Source organism: Bos indicus, chromosome 7 (assembly GCF_029378745.1).
Source record: "Bos indicus isolate NIAB-ARS_2022 breed Sahiwal x Tharparkar chromosome 7, NIAB-ARS_B.indTharparkar_mat_pri_1.0, whole genome shotgun sequence".
In the NCBI taxonomy this organism is placed as follows: Eukaryota; Metazoa; Chordata; class Mammalia; order Artiodactyla; family Bovidae; genus Bos; species Bos indicus.
Window position 1 is genome coordinate 79668361 of NC_091766.1, and position 22264 is coordinate 79690624.

Here is a 22264-nt window from a genome sequence, read left to right on the forward strand (position 1 = left end):
ATCCATTGACCTGCTGCAGGAATGAGTCTTCTTCGACTGTGTTACCGAGACTCTAACATTTAAGCTTTAAGGGTACCTTGTTTCCTATCTCTTTCTGCCACTCCCATCCTCAAAAAGGGTAACTGGCTAGTGGTTTGACGTGTCTGTGCTGTTGTTCATTGTTTCATGTCACCAGGAGCCCCTTTCCTCTTCTCTTGAAGATTGCCTGGATACCAGCTTTCCCAAGAATCCTTGTTTGACCCTCCACCCCTACCTCAACCTGGTCTCTCTTCCTGGGCCCCCATAGAAGCATGTTCTTACATGGGACCATCATGCTCTTTACCATGTGCTGCTGAAATGATGCATTTTACTGCTTGCCTCTCTCACTAGACTGTGAGCTCTCTGAGGGCAAGGATGATGTCTTGCTTACTTTTGTATCTTCAGTGTTTAGCAGAGTGCCTTTAGGAGATGCTTATACATTTTACTGATTCAAAATAATCTGTCAATAACATTTAATGCACTGGGGAACTGATCATGAAATACAATTACAAAAGCGATGACAAAAATATACATCCAGATGTAATATCTGAGGGCTTCCCAGGTGGCTCGGTGGTAAAGAATTCACCTGCAGTGCAGGGGATGCAGATTCAATCTCTGGGTCGGGAAGATCCCCTGGAGGAGGAAATGGCAACCCACTGTACTATTCTTGTCTGGGAAATCCCATGGACAGAGGAGCCTGGAGGGCTACAGTCCATAGGGTCTCAAAGAGTTGGACATAGGCCTGGCGTGCTATGATTCATGGGATCGCAAAGAGTTGGACACGACTGAGCAACTGAACTGAACTGAACTGAGTGACTTAACAATAATGAGATGTTTGAAAATGCCTTCACAGGTGCAGTGCATCTAAAAGCAGGAACATGGGTTTCTTCTGCCTCGGGCATGTCTTGCCTGAGTTGAAACTCTAACCTGGTTCTTGAGTTTGCCTTCTTAATACCTTCCCTCTTTTCGACAGGGCATATCCCCTGGGCTGCTGTTCTTGGCTCATTTTTCTGAGCTTTCCAAATGAACAAACCAGCAGGCAAGCAGTCACAAGGACCCCAAGATATAAGGGTGAATCAGGTTAAAGTCCACACAGCAGTTACCTTCACTCAGCAGTTCTGCTGTGAGGAGCTCCCTGCCACAGAAAAAGAGGCATTGTAGCAGCCTTCTGTGCGGGAGAAGTTCTTGACCGAAGGCCAGCTCCAAGACACTGCCCACCTCCTTCCAGGCTGGCTGCTCCTCCCTATGGCTTGGTGCAGATGGTCCTTGTAGAAATTTCCCAGTGATGTCCAGAAGAACCACATGGTGAAGACAGTGGTGAAAGAAACAGTTAGTCGCTCAGTTCTGTCTGACTCTCTGGGACCCCATGAACTGTAGCGCACCAGGCTCCTCTGTCCATGGAATTCTCCAGGCCAGAATACTGGAGTGGGTTGCCATGCCCTTCTCCAGGGGATCTTCCTGACCCAGGGATCAAACCCAGGTTTCCCTCGTTGCAGGCAGATTCTTTACCATCTGAGCCACCAGACAATGGTGACGCTGGCCACTTCTTTGAAATGCAAATGTGTCGCCCTTTCTGCCTCTCCTCCCCTTCTTCCCCAAACTAATGAGTTTGATTTTAGTCTCCCTTATTTATCTGTTCATTCACTCAACAGATGCTGTTTGTTAGGAAGATACTGAGGACATAGGGGTGAATAAAATAAGTTGACATATCTCCCTTCCAATAGTCATAAGGGCTGTCAAGAAATTTAAACAGGATGACAGGATAGAGCAGATAAATGGGCAGTTCTCAAGAAGGCAAACAGGGAAGGCTTGAATGAAAAGAAGCAGGCTTGTGAGTATCAGTGAGGTTGCAGATAAGGAAGAATGTTCCACTAGAAGGGATTGGAAGTGTGAAGACTCTGAAGATGGAATGGTGTGATGTGTGCAAGCAACAGAAATAAAGATAGTACATTGGCTGGAGAATAAAAGTGGAGCATGGTAAGGGCCACTGTCAGAGGTGAGATGGAAGAGGCGGCTGGTGCCAGTGTAGATGAGACATGCAGGGCAGTGTAAAGAGTTTGGGTCTCTTTCTATAGAAAGTGGGAAGCCACCAGAAGGTGCCAAGCAGCAGGATGATATGATCTAATGTCTATCAGTAAAATAGCATTCTGGCTGCTGTAGAGACGGGAGAGAAACAAAGGGTCAGAGACAGGTGTGTGGCAAGAGTGGAAGCAGGGAGAACAGAAGGGAGCTAGTCTATTGAGAGATGGTGGAAACGTCGATTAGGACCATAGCAGGAAAGACAGAAGGAAGTGGATGTCTTCCTGACTGATCCCATTTCAGCTGTGTCGATGGATACTTCTGTTGTCATGTCCATTTTCTGAAATACACAACTACAATCGTATGAATTTGGACATTTGGAAAAACCATCAAATCACTCAAAAAAAATACATCTGGAGCTTTTTTTTTTTTTTTTTGGAGATTTGTATTGTGAGGTGATTGTAATGTAACTTTCTCTGGATGCTTTCATGACACTCATTGCTGACCTTTGACCCCTCTGTCCTCTTTCCCAGGTCGTCCCATTCCACCTACATCCTCGTCTAGCCTCCTCCCATCTGCTCAGCTGCCTAGCTCCCATAATCCTCCACCCGTTAGCTGCCAGATGCCATTGCTAGACAGCAACACCTCCCATCAAATCATGGACACCAACCCCGATGAGGAGTTCTCCCCCAATTCATACCTGCTCAGAGCATGCTCAGGGCCCCAGCAAGCCTCCAGCAGTGGTAAGGAAACCGTGGCGTCTGAACATGTGTTGTGCGCGTGATGATTTGGCGTCTCCTACGAAACTACACCTCTGAAACCAGGGCTGGGGAGAAGGTGGTGTGGGGAGCAAGGAGGTGAAGTGCCTTTGTCATCTGGTGACACTGAGGTTTCAGGGTCTATTTGTTGAAGGTCGTGGTTACTGAAGAGGTGTGGCTTATCTGAACAGAGCTTGGCCCTCCTTCAGTGGGAAGCACTTCCCCCTAGCTGCACATGAGAGTCTGCAGGTCTCAAAGGTGAAGTGCAGAGAGATGACGGAATATTGAATGCTGTGTTACTATAATTCTGGTCATAGGCGACAGACACCCTCATCGTGACCAATGCATATGCATCTCAGATCTTTTTTTTTTTTTTTTTTTTTGATGGTTGGCTTCTGACTCTTTCTTCCTTGCTTATTTAGATGATTTTGCAATTAAAATGTGTTCTCCTGATGTGAATGCTGAATGTCTTGCCAAGTCTGAAGCATTTGAGGGTGATCTTTCCTCTGACCCTCTATTTGTCCCACTTCACTTGAGATTAATGAGCTGATTCTGTGGTACCAGGATAAATAACACCTCTAAATCCTTGATTCTCACCGTGATTTTCACATTCACACATCAAAAGGACTGGTCACAGCATTCCATCCCCCTTTTGAGGATTTTGTGGTACTTACCTCAGCTCCAGATCTCTAAATCTTAGGTGGAATTGCCCTAGACCCAGAAGTAGCAATGCCTTATTTTGATTTCTGCTGTTGGTGGCTCACAAAACACGTGACTGTAGGATTGGGCAGGATCTAGGGTTAAGTACCCACAGCCCAAGGAAAGACATTTGCGGAAATTAATTGCTCCCAACCCCTAAGGCTTTGGAGTTATCTTTGGAGTTGGTCTCTCATGGTGTTCATTAGCATATCCCATCAAAATCCAGAAAGCTCTGGATTTCTATGCCAAGGGTGTTCCTCAATGAGATTGTATTTGGGCTCCATCCATGAATATATGCCACCAATGGCCTCAACCTCTACAATTAGAAAGGACCTCCTAAATACATTAAAGATGATTCATTCAGGAGATGGAATGATGGACTGCTACTTATGATGGCCCATGCCCTTCTTCAAAGCCAGCCCTGATATATTTAGTAAACTCATATTCTTTTTCAAAAAAAAATTACCTAATCAAATCTCTCATCAAATGAGCAATCCATTGTTGATATTATGAAGGCCTTTAATCTACCATAAATCTTTATTAGAACTCATCAGAGCTTCTAGTTTGAGAGAAATGTGATTATGGCACTCTTAAAATGACATTACATCATTGGGGTGATTGGTTTATCATTTGGAGAAGAGACATCAATCATAACTAGCATAACCACACAGTAAATGAATTCAACCTTTCTACCGCGGAACAATGACACTGTAATTGCTCAAAATCAGGCTTAAAATGAAATCGGAAAATGCTCTTTCTTCAAATATGATGTTAACTTAATGGAATATATTATGAAAAATCATGTTTGAGGAAATTCTATATAATTAAAAATATGTGGAAATATATTCCCTTTTTTCTTTCATCAGAACCTGATTTTAGCTACAGGATCATTTTTTTTTCCCTTTGCTTCTGAGATTATGTTGCATTTAATTGAACTATCCTCGCTTATGTTTTGCTGCTTTTTATTTCATACTATGTAATCGTGATGAATATTGTATTATAAAGGACAAGAGGCTTTTGAAATGAGGTGCACCTGCTGATAGCTTTTTAAAAACAGATGATTATTAGCAAGAAAATGAGCTTTTAAAAACTATCTCCTTTTATGCATATATGTATACCCAAGCCAAGATGATTTCCATAAGAGGGGTCAATTCATACTCAGGGCTGTCTAGAATGTTTTCTTGGTGATAACGCTGTGAGTGATTTCTTTTCTGTTGTATCAGATTGTAAGTGGTTGATAGGGAATTTTTGTTGATTTGCTGCCTAATCAAGACCTCCTTCTGGTGGACACAACAGATGCGTGTGTTCGGACTCAAACTTATCCATTTTTCTTCACTCGCACCAATTTGTTTTGCTCACTTCAGACTGATAGCTATTTAAGCTTCAGTAATAGGGAAAAATACCACAGAAAATTTGAGGGTCCATTTTCATCCCACTTAAGACTACAGTGACGGGTGTCTTCACCTGCGGGGTAAAGATCCAAATGTGCTCTGTCCTTGTTCTCAGAAGGTTACTTAATCTGAGAACTGGTTAAAGCTCCAGTCACCTGGCAGCCATTCAAAATTCTTGATTCTGGCTTAGTGCTAAAGTGAGTGCAAATCCATTTTGAATATGTGTGTGCTCACATGTGTGCGTGTGTTGTGGAATGGATGTGGGGTCCAAAGGAAATTGGGGATTCTATCAAGATCTGAATGTAGTTGCCATGAACTTAAATTTGACATAAAGGATTGAAAATAGAGTTTGACGCAGAAGATGCAAAGTGCGGAGCCGTGCCTGGGTGTTGTGAATTGAGTTTGATGAAAGGGGCTGGCTTTTTCAGTAGCTGTGGAGGCATAAAGTGACCACGTGATTGGTTGTGTTATGTTCAGCTGCTTAAGAACACAGACCTTTTGAAGCCAGTCTCTTGGCAATGACCCTGTGCTTTGAAGATCTGGGACCAGTTTGGTCCTTGTCTCTTTCTTAGGTGAAATAAAACCCCTTCCAACAGCTTCAGCACATACATGACAGTAAAAAAAATTCTTTCCTGCTGCCCTCTGATTGTTGCTGTTATGACTTGACATTAGTGAAGCCCATCATTAGGAGAGTCAGTGTGCTCATTTCCTGCTCAAAGAGCTTCTGTTCTAAAGAGACAAACTGGACATAAACTGTACACTAAAATGATTTTGACAACATGAACATCTCAAGGCAACAACAAAACTTCACCATTACGGCTCCACCGTCATTATTTTCTATGACTATTGTGCATTCTTTAGTGGACGGTCCTAAACCCTTGGCACCTGCGCAGCCCAATTGCTCTAACCTTCAATCTGTGCCAATCGTGCTGGTAGCCAGGTTCAGCTAGTGAGATGCTTAGAAGAGGCGTGCTTCCCATCCCCTCAAGCATTTGCTTCCAGATAACTGAGCTCCGGCAAGTGGTTCATCCTGTGTTCTGATCTTCTGCCAGGGCAGGTCAGCTCCAGAGATGTTTCTTGTCTACAACAGCATAATTTCAGATTCTGTGAAGTAACTCATCTAGAAGAAAAAAGTCTGGATCCCAGTGGCAGCATAATGGAGGCTCCTGCAGATGGATGCCTAAGAGTACCTTCCAGATAGGAATGGGGTTTGCATTTTGCTATCAGCATATGAGGCAGAAAATACCTGGGCGGCTGCATTATAGTCTAAAAGCATTGACTTACCTCTTCCACTCTAAAAGGTTGAGTTTTCATTTTCTTAAAAGTCTAAATAAAGGGATTTTGAATACTCATTAGTAACATCAAAGTATGCAGAAGAAATGTAATCAGTATGCATCTGCCAGGACCCTTTCCATTGGTTCTGTGTGACAAAGATGCTATCTCCGCTGGAGAGTGTCACTTTGTTAAAGCGCATTGAAGGTACCCAACTCTTTTTTAAAAAGCATCACCTTGGCTAATTCTAAAGAACATAGTACTTCAAAACAGCAAGCCCTGAATTCCCTAGAGTGGTTCAGGAATTCAGTTGCCTAGCTCATTAAACGATACTCTTGTTTATCTGGCATCATAAAGCAAAAAATTTCACTCATCCATTCATTCATTCAGCCATCCATCCATTCATTCATTCCTTCTCTTACATCTTCCCTATAATTTGGACAGCTTCTAACAAATTTTTCTCAAAAAGTGGAAAATTATAAGAGAATAAAGGGAAAAGTCTAGGGAGAAAAGCATACATATAGGCTTATATACATAAAGTCCCGTTCCATTATTTAAGATAGAAAAACTTGATTCTAAGCTTCCCAGAAACCAAAGCAAAAAGAGAAAAACCCCAACACACAACATCCGTGAGATAAAAACAAATCAACTGACTGCTTCAGGGAAATTCTGCAAATCCTTATATTAGTGAGGCCAGAAAGATGACCGATTCCCAGAAACGTGCTATAATGCATGCGAAAGGGTGTCCTGTCAAAATGTCTTAAGACCTCCCTCCTCATGAGCCATAGAGAACATTTTCAGTTAAAAAACCTTTCTACTAATTTGCCAAAATTGCACAACCCAGGGGCAAAACTTGATTTGATGCATAGATAAACCTTAGTTCTATAAAAGACCATGTCAGCTGTTTGTCCCATGGGCAACTGACCTTAAATATCATTGCTCATAACTAAATGTTTCACAGAAATTAGTGAACTTTGGGGTGGTCGTCCTCACCCAGAACCTGAGAAGCAGATGTTCTGTATGACAGCTTTGTCTTGACAGCCTTTGAGATGTTAGAAATGACATCCTCTCCTGCGAACTAAAGCACTGCCTAAGACAGTCTCATTCATCTGGCCTGGCCCACCATCCACGGGGCTGGATTTGGGATCAAGCATAAGGGGAGTGCCCAGAATTTTTTTAAGTTAATGAAACGATGTCCCCTTGTATTGGATTGGCCAAAAAGTTCATTTGGGTTTTCCTATACATGCATATAGAAAAATCTGAAGAAATTTTTTGGCCAACCCAGTGTATTTTAGGCTTAGGGAAGAATTTTTCCTCTAATATGTTACAAATTTTCTTGCCTCCTTAAATAGATTATGCCCACTCTAATTTAATTTTATTTAGGATTTCCTAAATAGCTCACAGCAATTCTTTCACACATGGATGATCTGACTGTGCTGATAATACGAACTTGTTTTCTTTTAAAAATCCTTCTACATTGTGAGACTGTTTGTGGTGGTTTTTCAGTTGCTAAGTCGTATTGGACTCTTTGTGATCCCACTGACTGCAATATGCCAGGCTTCCGTGTCCTCCACTATCTCCCAGAGTTTGCTCAAATTCATGTCCATTGAGTTGGTAATGCTATCTAAACATCTCATCCTCTGCCTCCCTCTTCTTCTGCCTTCAGTCTTTCCCATCATCAGGGTCTTTTCCAGTGAGTCACCTCTTCACAGTTTATTGCACCTCTTTTAAGGTACCCCATGTTAACCTGTTCTTTCTAGGCTTCTCTTTCTTCTCTTAGGTTCAATTCATTATGCATAAAGCTCCTCTGTAGGATTCTGGTGTTAGGTGCAAAATAGATGCTCAATAAGTATTTATTAAATAAATGAATCCATCAGTGTCTTCAGGAACTACGTGTAATGCTTTACATCATGTGTGAATGGGAAAACTGGATAATGAGGGGGAGTGAAGGCGCTTTAGAATATCCCAACTCAGAGGAACATACAAACCATATTCAGTATACCTATTTTTTGCTTGGTTTCTCCTGTTTTTGATCCTCTAGAACTTTGTCGATTGTCTTTAAATGAGAAAGTGTTCAATAACACGTGTACATGTCACGACAAGCAGTGGCAGAGCCAGTGTAAAGGACTCAGTGGGAACCTCAGCAGAAAGAGGCACGCCTGTTCGGGAGAGATTCCATTCTTCACTCTTGACTTGGGGGTCAGGAAATCGAGTCCAATTATCATTCACATCCCCAAATGGGATTTCTTCTGTGCATGAGTTGCTTGGTTCCCAGTTCTTCTCCTTCAACTTGGACATGGGGGCCAGATGTTTAGAGCTGCCTGTAATCCCTTTCTGGTTCTAGGCAGTGGTCTGACTGCCTCTTCTGCAGAGGGCTTCCAGTGCTCCAGCAGCATGGACCAAGTCCTGGGTGCTGACTCGAGGCTGGGGAGGCCACACTTTCACCTTGCTCTTGCCCTAAACGCAAAACACATGGGTTTGCTTCTCCCCCAAAGCTGCCTTCTCCCTTTACACTAGGTATTATGTCAGACACTTTATATACCTCCTTTTGAGGAGGGCATGGCAACCCACTCCAGCATTCTTGCCTGGAGAATCCCCATGGTCAGAGGAGCCTGGCAGGCTACAGTCCATGTGGTCACAAAGAGTCGGACACGACTGAGGGACTAAGCACAGCACAGCGCATACCTCCTTTCATTTATTTAATCCCCACCACATCCCAGAGTAAAAGGATTACCATCATATGCATTCCATGGATGAAACACCATGGAGTAACACCACAGAAGAAGTGACGTCACAAAGCTGAGAAATGAATGGCCTGGGTATCAAACCTAACCTTCCTAATTCCAGAGACTTTTATCCCCACTCCTCTGTTAAATGTTAACCTTGAAAATATCTAAGTGACTTATTGAGAGAAACAAAAGACAATGAGAGCATTGCCTCAAGGGACACGAGTTACGCTGTTTAAAAGATTGGGAAAAAACTGATACCACATCACAAAAATAGTCTTGACCTCCTCTGCTTGGCAAATACACACATCCCCTGGCTCTTTGCAGAAGGTTCTGGTTGAATAAGTTTAGGAGGAGCTCAGGAACTATGCTTTCACTTCTCTGATCAGATGATTCTTAGGGTCTGGCAAGTTTGGGAAGCCTGGGTGTAATGGGAAAGCCCTAAAATAGAAGCTGAAGATTCAGTTCACAGCATGAACTTTAATAGTCAATCCTGTGCCTCAGTTTCCCTACTTGTCAAGGTTGAGCACTGGCCCAAAATCTTCCCTTCTTGCTCTAATATTCTGTATGTGTAAGTTCCTTGTATCCAGCTGGACCAAACTACGCCCCCTCCCCCCATTTAGAGCCTACCCTCCACCCCTCTTCCTGCATAGTGTGAATTTCACCCCATCCTCTAGGGCTTTGTCAAAACTGAGACCTATGCAGTCAGGCCAAGTAGCTCCTTGCAGTTTCCCTGCAGAGGTTGAGAAGCATGGTTTGGCATCTGATGACAAGTGCTTGAAAATGTTGATTGCCATCCCAGCAAGCAGAAAAAGCAGAGCACCTGGGCTCCCAGAGTACCTCCTAAACAAGGTCTTCCACTCTGAGATTGGGAGTTGATCGTTCTCAGGAACTCTCTTGATGTTGATAAACAGAGGTCGGACCTTTTCTTCTTTTCATTTGTGGCTTCTTGTAATGCATGCATGCTCATGTGCACATGCGCCCACACACAGGAATTTTGTAGGTTCAGCTATTTCCAGCCCAGCTATGGTCGGGATCGCTTGTCTGCACCACAGTGCAAATGAGCACACAGGCAAGATGGACAGGTAATTCCTTTGGAGATGCGCAGCATGGAAGTGACATACGGCACCGAAATGTTCCTTCTCAGCAAATAATCTTGCTATTGACAAAATTCCCAAGGTCGATAAGCATTGTGTACTTTCTGCCTCTCCATCTCTGCCCCTGGTTTCATGATATTAATACAGGCGAGATGCCCTAGGAGCTATATGCAACATCTTAACAGTTTCCTGCCCTAACAATTTTTATCTAGAACTTCAGCTTTTCCCAAATCTTCTTAAAGATTATATTTAATTCTAGTTAGCTAGCTTCTCGGCTAATATTAAATAGCCATTTTAAAATGTGGCCCTAGTCTCTTGCTATAGATGTCTCAATGCTCTACTAAATGAAACGATAGATTTCTTTTACAAATGGGCAGTTCTAACAGAAGTAATAACCCCTGAATTTACCAGAATTTACCAGCCCCTGGTAAATCTCTTAGACCCCTCTCAAATACAATAATTAAAAAGAACTGTGTTCTTAAGAGTGGGCTCTCAAATCTACACTAGTTGGATTTGAATCATAGCTCAGCCGCTTTGTAACACTGTGATCATGAATGACTGACTTCATCTATGCCTCGGTTTTATTTATCCGTAAAACAGTAGTAGGAGTCTACAACTCCTAAAGTTGTCATGAATATTAAAGAACATTCTGATGCATCTAAGTATCTTAAAAGAAGATTTAGATGGAGCAGGGATCAAGTTTGATATTATTTACTTTTTACGTTAGCAAATACATTGTGAAAAAGTACCAGTCAGTTCAGTTCAGTCGCCCAGTCATGTCTGACTCTGTGTGACCCCATGGACTGCAGCACGCCAGGCTTCCCTGTCCATCACCAAGTTCCAGAGCTTGCTCAAACTCACGTCCATCGAGTTGGTGATGCCATCCAGCCATCTCATCCTCTGTCGTCCCCTTCTCCATAATGTGAAATTACCATTGGTGACCATTTTTAAGTGCACCATTCTGCAGCAAGAGGTACATACACATTGCTGGGCAACTGTCACCACCATCCGTCTCCAGAATTTTTCATCTTCCCAACAGAACTCTCTACCCATGAAACACGAACTCCCTACTCACTCCAGCCCCCTGCAACCCCCATTTGATTTTCTACCTCTGTGAATTTGACTGTTCTAGCTACCTCATATAAGTGGAGTCACAGAACATGTATCTGTTCTGTGACCAGTTTATTTCACCTAGTTTCATGACTTTAAGATTCACTCAGATTGTGTCATGTGTCAGAGCTTTCTCCCTTTTTAAGGCTGAATAATAAACTTTTGATTCTGTATTTCAATTATTTATTAATCAGTCACTGGACACTTGGGTTATTTCCTCCTTTCAGCTATTGTGACTCATGCTGCTGTGAACACTGGTGTACAAACATGTGTTCAAGGGTCTGCTCTGACTTCTTTTGGGTGTATACCCAGAAGTGGAACGCTGAACCATGTAGAAATTCTATGCTGCATCTTTTGAGGACTTGCCATACCACTTTCCACAGTGCCTACCCCATTTCAGGTCCCCACCAGCAGTGCACAAGAGTTACAGTTTCTCTCCATCCTTCTAACACTTGTTATTTTCTTTGTTTTTTATAATTGCCATCATAATGCATGTGAAGTGGTTTTGATTTGCGTTCACATGATGATTAGTGATGTTGAGCATCTTTTCATGTACTTATTGGCCTTTGGAGAAATGCTTTCCAAATTCTTTGCCCACTTTTTAATCAGGTTGTTTGTTGTTGTTGAATTTTAAGAGTTCTTTATATACAAGTGTATCCCATTTTATTGAGCTTTGTTTTACTGCACTTCCTTTTTTTTTTTTTTTTTTTTTTTTACAAATTGAAGTTCTGTGGCACCCCTGAATCAATCTGTCAGGACCATTTTTTTCCAACAGCATTTCCTTACTTTGTATCTCTGTGTCGCATTTTGTAATTCTTGCAATATTTCACTTTTTCATTATTATTGTATTTGACACAGTGATCTCTGATCAGTGATCTTTGCTGTTATTACTCAAACTCACTGAAGTTTCAGGTGATAGTTAGCATTTTTTAGCAATCAAGTGTTTTTTAATTAAGGTATATGCATTGCATTTTTTAAAATAATGCTATTGCATATTTAATAGACTATAGTATAGTGTAAACATAACTTTAAATGCACTGGTAAACCAAAAAAATAAAAATAAAAATTCATGTGACTCTATTGCAGTATTAGCTTTATTGTGGTTATCTGGAACCAAACCCACAATATCTCTGAGTTCTGACTGTACTCTGGATATGCTTAGTTGCTCAGCCATGTCTGACTCTTTTTGACCCCATGGACTGTAGGCTTCTCTGTCCTTGGGATTCTCTAGGCAGGAATACTGGAGTGGGTTGCCATGCCCTCCTCCAGGGAATCTTCCCAACCCAGGGGTTGAACCCAGCTCTCCTGTATTGCAGGAGGATTCTTTACTGTCTGAGCCACCATGGAAGCCCTGTACTCTGGATATCAATCTCTTATTAGAAATAATTTGCAAATATTTTTTGAATTCTGGAGGTTGCCTTTTCAGTCTGTTGAATGTGCTTTGATATGCAAGATGTTTTAATTTTAGTGTTGTCTGTCCACTTTCCTGTTTCTCTCTTTTGTTGCCTGTGCTTTTAGTGTCATATAACAAACACTTTTAAGGGCTTATTATATGGCAGCCATTGTGCTAATGGTTTTTACAGATGGCAGCTCATTTAATGTTCCTTACCTATGAGAACAAGAAAATCAGCCCTTAACACTGGGAACTAGCCTGACACTAGCATCTTCGCAAAAGTTCTGTTGGGGGGAACTGGCCCGGCATTCCCAGCTAGGCCATGGAAGCCTCCCCTTGAACCTAAACAGTCTTAAAGAATGCTAGCATTCATCAGGACCATTCTGTGGTTGAGATAAAGTACGATAAAATGAAAACAAGCCCATTTTATAATCTTGCCTGAATAAAGACAGAAACCAAGTCACTATCCCAAACAGAAAAGTACAAAACACCCCCCTCTCCAGGCTAAATGATTAACAGTACTTTCTTTACCAGTGGTAGTGTTAGCCTCTTCTACTCAACCCTTCCTGTACATGAAATATATTGAGATATCCAACCATAGGGTTATCCCCACTATCTGACAGCACCAAATGCAGGGAGCCTGTTTCTTTGACCCCTCCCTAAAATTATTCAACATAGCCCTTTCTAATACCCTTCTACTGAAGCACCCCATGGCACCTTCTTTGCAATGAGTTAATTAACCCCACTTTGTTTGACCACAGTGTGTTCCTAGTGGTGTTTTGGCTGCAGGACGTTAACACCATTACATTGTGGGTTGGTATGATCTCCTTTTCAACAGATGGAAAAACTGTGGCGCAGAGAGTTTAACTTGCCCAAGGACACAGAGTGAATAAGGAGTACAATGAAAACAAAGAAATCAGTCTGCAGTGTTGAGAAGTATATATAAATTTAAGGAAATTCTTAAAAGACAACAAAAAAATTGTTCAAGAAATGAAAGATGGTTATCATTTAAGACACGGCTCAGCTCTTAAACACTGAATATTGATCTAAGCATTATATCAGAAAGATGGGGAGATGGAAAAGTACATTACATATATGGATGGAGCAGGTAGAAGAAAAAGGCTAGCTGTGCATTTTTCTAGTGAGAAGTTACTAGATAATGCCTAAAATTGGAAATGCAAGAAATAGCAGCAAAGCATGTTATTTATAAACCTGGAGCTAAATACCAAAATAATCAGCTAAAAAAAAAAATAGGTAAATGTAGTTGCCTCTGGGAAAGAAGAAATTGGTAGTGATGTGAAAGGATTGCTATTTTTGAAGCAAATACTGTAGAACTATTCAATTCTTTAAACTATGTGCATTTTTCTCTTTACAAACAGAAAAAAAAATTTAAAACAAAGTACAAGGGATTGGTTGTGCACAACACTTCATACAATGTTAGAACACTCAAACGGTAGCTGTTTAATATTACCAGATATATTTTCATTCAACATACATACGTTGATTAGAGGCTATGTCTTTGAGATGATAGCAGGCAATGGGAATTTGAATGGTTGTCACTGAAACATTTCATCAAAACTGTAGATTTGTCTTATATTTGCTACTGTTGATGAGGGAGTCCTGTGGAGTTATTTAGGGCTTTAAAACTTTATCCAAACCCAGCCCCCAGCCTTGTTGAAAAATCCCAGGCTTAGAATGGCATGAAATGGAGGAGATATCCTAAGCACTGTTCCTCCTCATTATTAACCCAGTATCCATGTAAGCACAGGTCCCTTCTTTTCCCACATATTTCCCAACCAATATAGCCCAACTCCAGCCAGAGTCAGAATTGCACCAGTCTTATAGGCTGCCTTATTCAATTTAGCACCTCATTACATTCTGATCTGTAATATTCTCTTGGTATTTCATGCATATAAGTCACTCGTGTCAACATTAAATTGTCACCACTTCAAGACAAGGGTCATTTCTTCGGTCTTTTTATATTATTTAGCCCTCGATATAGATTGAGTTGAGTTAAGACATCCTTACTGATCTAGGCTTTAAAAAGACTGTAGTAGACTGGGGCAGGGCCTTTCCATGTGGCTCAGTGGTAAAGAATCTACCTGCAATGCAGGAAACACAGGAGACGCAAATTTGATCCTTGGGTCAGGAAGATCCCCTGGAGAAGGAAATGGCAGCCCAGTTCAGTATTCTTGCCTGGGAAATCCCACAGACAGAGGAGCTTGACAGGCTACCGTCCATGATGTCACAAAGAGTCAGACACAACTGAACATGCACGCAGACTGGGGCAACAAAAAGATGGATGCACTCCCAGTTAAGGTCTTCTAACTTGGGCCAGTTGACTGAAGGTCGTTGTCATGATTTTAGGTCTGCGGTTATCTGTGATTGTGGGCATGAGTTTCTCACTGTTAGAAAGAGCAGAAGAGGCAGCCTAGGGCATGATGAGAAATGTGTTTGTCCAATCTGTTGTCTTCCTTGGACTTAAAAGAATATTTCTCTCCATTCTTTCTAGCATCTGCTCTCCTGAGTTGATGGTGCTTTTGAGATAGTTGCTTCCACTGATGAGTATTTGGTGGAACAGTCATAACCTGGGAAGCTAACCTGGGGAATGCATGTTCTCAGTATCTATAAGTTTTCTAGGGTTACTGTTATAAGGCACCACAAATTAGGTGGTTTTAAACAACAGAAATGTATTCTCTCACAGTTCCAGAGGCTAGAAGTTCAAGCTCAAGGTGTTGGCTGGTCCATGCTCCTTCCAAAGGTTCTAGGGGACAGTCTTTCCTTGTGTCTCCCCACTTCTAGTGGTTGCTGGAAATCCTTGGCATTCTTTATTTGTAGCAGCATAACTCAATCCCTGCCTGTATCTTCACATGACCATCTTCTCCCTGTATGTATTTCTAGGTCCCCTAAACTCTCAGTCTCTCTCTTTTTAATTTATTTACTTTTAATTGAAGAATACATGCTTTCTCTCCTTTTTCTAAAAAAGTACTTATTTTTGACTGTGGTGCATCTTAGTTGCAGCACACGGCACCTGGCATCTTTGTTGCTGCATAGAGGCTCTTCACTGCAGCGTGTGGACTTCTCTCTAGTTGCGGCACGTGTGCTCCAGAGCATGGGAGCTGTGTAGCTTGCAGCACGTAGGCTCTCTAGTTGAGGCACATGGACTTAGATGCCCCATGGCACGTGGGATCTTAGCTCCCTTACCAGGGATTGAACTCATGTCCCCAGCATTGGAAGGTGGAGTCTTAACCACTGGACCACCAGGGGAGTCCCTTCTCTCTCTTTATAAGGATACCAGTGATTGGATTTAGAGCTCACCCCAATCCAGTATAACCTCATTTTAATTACATCTGCAAAGACGTTATTTGCAAATAAGGTCATTTTCACAGGGACCAGGGGTTAAGACTTCAACATATCTTCTGGAGGAATACAGTTTACCCACAGCAGATCCCACTGAGTACAAAACAGAGCTACTAGATGCTGGGCCTCAGAGTAGAGCTCAAGCCTCTTGTCTTATTTTTGTGACAATGGAAGAAGCAACATCCCTCTTGTCTCCCTCCTCTGGTGCTCTCGATTTCCATCTGGTCCCACCTTCTCCCTGTATTAAGGATCTCCCTTAGAGGAACTTTGCCAACAGGATTTAATTCAGTGGAGAATTACTCCTCTCCTTGAAAAATTTCCTGATAGACTTATCTGGCCTCTCTTTCTACTTTCACACTCCCCACATGCTCTGCAACTTATTATTTTAACTTACTTAAGTAACTGCTCTTACTACATTCACAAATAGCCCCCTGTTTGCTAAATTTAATAACCATGTCTCATCACATCTTACATTTCTCTTTTTCACTGCTCCTTTCACCTTGAAATGCCCTTTCCTTTGACATCTTTATACCACATTCTTTTCATTTTCTTTCCTGTGTTTCTGGCCACTCCTGTCTTTGTATACATGCCCCCTTCTCTGTTGATCCCTTAAATGTCAGGGTATCTATAAACTCAGGCCCCCTTTATTTTACTTTTTATGTACTATGGACGATCAGCTACACTCATAACTAAAATTACTATCTGTAAGTTTATGACCCTGATATCCATTTCTCTAGGTCAAATCTTTTACTCAATGTATCTAATCGTCCTCTGGATATTACCACTAGAATCTCCAATAGGCCTTTCAAATACAACAGCTCTGAGATGAAACTGCTAAAGCTCAATTCATTTAATCCCAAACATGTTCTTTGCATCTGATTCATCTCTGGTATTCCTCATCTCAATGCATGCCCCATCATCCAGTTGCTCAAGCCAGTATCCTAGAAAACAGCCTTCTTATTCCTCAGTTCTATGGAGAATAAATTGCCAAACGCTATCAAATCTGTTTGTTTTACTTTTTTCAACTTTTTATTTTTTCTTGGGCTAAAGCCAGTTAACTATGTTGTGATAGTTTCAGATGAACAATGAAATGATTCAGCCATATATATACATGTATCCATTTTCCTCCAAACCCCCCACCCCCCATCCAAGCTGCCACGTAACATTGAGCAGAGTTCCATGTGCCATAACGTAGGACCTTGTTGGTTATCCATTGTATATACAGCAGTGTGAAAATGTCCATCTTAAACTCCCTAACTATCCCTCCCCTGCCACTCCTTCCTCCCTGCAACCATAAGTTTGTTCTCTAAGGTGCAAGTCTCTTTCTGTTTTGTAAGTTCAATTGTATCATTTCTTTTTAGATTCCACATATAAGGAATGTCATATGGCATTTCTTCTTCTCTGTCTGACTGATTTCACTCAGAATGACACTTTCAAGGTCCATCCATGTTTCTGTAAATGGCATTATTTCATTCTTTTTAATGGCTGAGTGATATTCCATTGTATGTATGTACCACATCTTTATCATTCCTCTGTTGCTGGACATTTAATTGCTTCCATGTCTTGACTATTAGAAACAGTGCTGCAATGAACATTGTAAAGCCTATCAAATTGGACTCTCAAATATTTGTTTATCCCTGCTACCACTACCCTAGCTCAAATGACTATGATTTTTGGCCTAAAGAGCTAATTGGTTCTAATTGAGTCTTCTTTCTTTTTTGTCTGTTTAGTCTAACTCTTTCTTACATTGCAGTTAGCAGAGTTTCCATATAAATGCATATCTGAACAAGTCTGCTGCTTCAGACTCTTTGGTGGGACCTGCTTGTTCCTTGGATATAATATTTACATTTAATCATGTCACAAAAAACTCCTGTGCATGTCCCTATCCACATCTCTCACCCTTTGCCCCACTCCATAAATAGCTCTTGAATGTGGCACACTTGTGCTGTAGCATCTTTGTACATGATGCTCATTCCTCTGGTAAGCCTTCTGGTCTACCTGATCGGGGTTCGTGTCTCTTCCATCTCCCTTCTGTAGCTCTCAGGCCACCTCTGTTACTGAACTCACCATCTGACTGCACTCAACATTGTAGTGAAGCTCTTTGAAGACAAGCACTGTATCTCTTGTGTCCCATTTGACTCTATGCATTTAACAAGCACAGTGCCAGGCACAGGGCAGATGTTCAATCAGTATTTGGTGGAATGAGCAGATAAATAGGAATGAAGTCAAAGGGTAGAGCAAAGGTGCTCAGAGAGAGTTTTCAGTTTCCAAAGGCTGGTCCAAGAAAGCAGTGGGGCGACCCTGGCTCCCAGGCTGTTTTCCTCATCCTGTTGTAGAAGAGGTGAAACATGAAGAAGGCATTTCTGGTTGGTGGAGTAGTGCGGTGCGGTGTGCATGGCAGAGAAAGCCCAGGAGCAAGTGAAGAAAAGCAGTATAGTTAATTTTTCAACTCTAGAATCTGAATAAAGTAGTAAAGCATAGAAAAACTATTTCTTGTAGTGCTTTAAAGTTCCTGCACCAGCCTTCTGCCTGATTCTGCCTGGGCCTCCAGCCCTTTCTCTCTTGTCATTTTCTATCTCATCTTTTGTTTTATGATTTCTGTTGCTTATTATGCTTATTCCTTTCTCATGCTCGTAAAGCCCAGAGATGTGAAGGCACATGCATTTTTGATACTGAAGCATTTAGGCAGTTATCACTTCAATTAATGTTTTCTGCTAGAGTTGTATTTTAGTGGAAAACAATAATTGTTTCAAAGACAGCATCTTGGAGTTGAACCAATTCTATCAGTGAACACTCAACCATGGGAAGCTAACGATGAAGGCAATGATCAATCGTCTTTTTCGTTCCCTCTTCTACGCTAAAGGCAGATTTTGCCTCCCTTTGCTTTAAAAAAAGCTAAGCTGACAGTGTAGCATCTTTTTAAATACTTCAGCAGAACAGTCCTGCCCCTTCACAGAAAGACCCTTGATTTATCTTTATCACATTTTCTCACTCCTCACCTTCACCCAAGATTTAAAAAATGCATGCGTGCAAATTAGGACCTTGCAAATCCCTGCTTTTCAACTGTGTCGATGTCCACCCCTGGACTGAGGGGTGGGGCCAGGGCACACATTCCCTCTGCCAGCCCCACCCCACCCCCAGTAGTTCCGCAGTGCATTTGGTGGCATTCACACTTGACTGGAATCGCATTTCAGTCTGTTCCATCTGATTGGACACTGGGTTTTCCTCCCGTCTGTGGTAATGGAGCACTTTTTCCAAGTTCCCAAGGTTATTTTCATCTCAATGACCTTTTCCGTCTCCCTGGGGCGCCTAGCCATTGCCCACCCTGCTTCCTCTCTGCCTGCTTTAGATATTGCTTTATGTGTTACTCTTTCTGCAGGAACCATTGTCTCTAATACATTTCTATCAGCAATTTTATTGGAGCAGTGATCTTTATCAGCCTATGCTCCCACCCCTGTTTCTAGGTGGGTTCTTTCTCAGGTCGAGCAATTTGCTATAAAAAGTGGGGAGAAATAGGATGGGATGCCACCTATTTAAATCCTAGGATGCTGGCTTTCTGTTTCTTTTGCTAACCTGTGCACCTCCGCTTGAAGACTGGTTAGCATATAAGAGACTGAAAATGGGTGGTGAAAATAATTCACAGGGATGGAAAAACGTCTTCTTATACTGGGCACACTTGGCCTTTTCTGCCTCTCTTTATTGATCTCAAATTGCTGAAAGGGTTTGGAAGATAAAAAGAATGTGAAACAAAGACAGAAAATCATGGCAAAGAAAAGAGCCCCGAGACAGTGGGGGAACCAGGGAATCAGAAGCTGAGTCCTGATTCTAGGGGAGCTCACTGTGTCAACTGAGTGGTCACTTCTCTCCTTGGACCCTCTGTTTTTGATTCTCTAGCGTTGGGAAAGTTGGGGCCAGATGTTCCGAAAAGTCACACTTCTAGGAAAAGAATAACTGGGCACAAAGCATATAGTCCGCTTGTAGGGATGTCTTGAGTTGCCAATTCTGTTACGTCTCTTTAAAAGCTCTTTCCTTCCCAAAGGTAGGGAACTAAAACTGCAGTCCCTTTCTAGACTGCTGGTGGCGATGATAGTGAAAGTGATAGTAATAATGACAGTGATATGATGATGATATTAAATAATCATTATCACTTAATGTTTCTTTACATATCATTGATAGTTTCAAGGAGGAAGTTCGTGTACATTATCTCAGAGGTTGCAAATATCTGGCCCCTGGATACATAAGCTTGCAAACCTATGTGATTTGTTTAGGTGATGACACTGAAAAGGCAGGATATTTTATATAAACAGTTGTAAGACCATCTTTCTTGAAATAACATATCTAGCATTACCTGCCTGCTCTACATCATGGCCACAAATACATGGAGTCAGGTAGGAGCTGCCCATTTTAGAGGGGGTAGGCATTTTCCGTTGACTTCTTCCTGTGACTGACTTGGCCTCTTTAGATATTTGAACTTGTGGTCCCAATTATCTAGTTTATGGATGATGATGATGATGTTATTGATAATAATCTCCCTGTTGGTATACCATTTTTGTCTTTGGAAAACTCTGTCATGTGCATTATCTGTTTAAAACCCCGTTACTACCAGACAATGAGGAGGATGTAAAGAGTTTCATTATCCTCACGTAAGAGATAAAATATCTGATGGTCAGAAAACTAGATTAGTCTCTAATCTCCCAACTTTCCCACTACCAAAATCTATTTCGTAGGACTTTGTCTACCTATTCACATGCATTAAGTCACAGTTTGTTTTCTCATTTTTGTTACATGAAAATACACATATATGTTTTTTCAGAACGTCGCTTTGTTTTAACACACTAAACTAATAGAATTCTTGCACGTTGGGCTTAGACCACCTCCCACTCCACCAAATAGGCTTTTACCTTCGTGATTGCTCTTAACTTCCCCTAAGCTATCAGCAACTTTTTCAAACTACATTTCAACTGCTGTCTTCCTGTACTCTCAATGATGAGTTTATTTACCAAGTAAAATTATAACTGCTAATGAATAAATTCTTTGGTCCCTTTGTGCAATTACTCTGAATTTTTAGGTGGACTTATCAATAAGCGTATACAGTTAAGAGGAAGGACAGCTTACGTGGGTCATGGAAAGTGGACCAGATATCTTTATAACATAGCTGAGTTTTATGCTGATCTGCTAAGGTCACTGCCAAGGCAGCCAGATGGGGAAAACTTCAGACTCACATATTTTGTTGTTGCTATTTTTGATACGGGAGTATCCAGTGTGGAAAATGGTCTCACCTCTGTTCCGGGGCTAGTACTTGGCAGCCACCGAGTGTCAGCACATTTTAATTCAATATTCACTGTACATCCATCATGTCACAGGGGTTGGGCATTGCCTGGATTTGAAGTCCCATCGTCACCCCAGAGCTAGCTCCCCTGTCTTCCTTTTGGCATTCTGTCTGATCCTCATGAGTTCTGAAGCTCTGAAACACTCCTGGCCTGAACTTGCTCATGTCCCCCAACAGCACAAGATCGGATCCCTTTTTCAAAATAACCCAGAGGCTTCTAGGGTTTAATTTTACTCTAGCCTGTTTTGGAAAAGATTCAGCTTTTACAAAGAGGAGACTTCCTATGCGGAGGAAAGTCTATTTCATTGTATTTTCTTATAAAGTCCTTAAGTTCTTTGTGAAAGGGGCTTGTGTTAGAAATACATAAATTTAGGCTCTATTCTAGATTGTGAGATGACATTGACAGTAAGTACACCATGGACTTAATTACAGCATTTCATGGGCAGAAATAAGAAATGCTACTTTAACCATGCATGTTAATCATGAAGTCCTAATTTCAGCAACATTAAATGTGAAAAAAAATTTCCCAGAATGGAGAAAACAGCAACTACATGAATATAAGCCAAACACATTTCTTTGTAAATGAGTGGAAGATGCATGCCTGGCCCACAGTCATGCCCAGAGTTGCCTGTTTTGAATAACCTGGATCAAGTTAGGTTGATGTAAGAAACATCCCTGTGTTGCAGTGCACCCAGGCTTTGAAGGGATCTCTACACAGGAGTAGTTTTCCTTCGTGGGGTGAAGGAATGAGAGGGTAGCACACTTTGCTCGTTATCAGGGTTCTGAACCAAAGCAGAGATCATCTGGAAAGAGCTTTACAAGGGAGGGCATGTGTGAAGCAATTTGGGGAAGGAGGTGATTTTCTCTTCCACACCTATTATGTTTCAGAGGTCAAGGCTAGGCAAAGCACTTGAGAAATATTTCCTCAGCAGGGGTCAAGGTGGGAGCCCATGCCTTCATTTTGTGTCCATCACACAGTTCTGAAAAACCCTCTGGCAAGACATCCGAAGTCTGTGTCTTACTCGCTTTTCCACCTGGACTCCTGTTACCTTGGGCAAGATCTTTAATTAATCTTTCTGTGTTTTAGTTTCA

The 22264-nt window shown here is 41.7% G+C and overlaps 1 protein-coding gene across 4 annotated transcripts in view; it reads left to right on the forward strand.

Moving 5' to 3' along the window:
• Nucleotides 1-22264, forward strand: part of LOC109561123 (teneurin-2) — a 765441-nt gene that overhangs the window by 336073 nt on the left and 407104 nt on the right. For all 4 annotated transcript variants that reach the window (XM_070793964.1, XM_070793965.1, XM_070793967.1 and 1 more), the window contains one exon: nt 2571-2780. In XM_070793964.1, coding sequence (XP_070650065.1) covers nt 2571-2780 — 210 coding nt within the window. The remainder of the gene's footprint in view (nt 1-2570; nt 2781-22264) is intronic.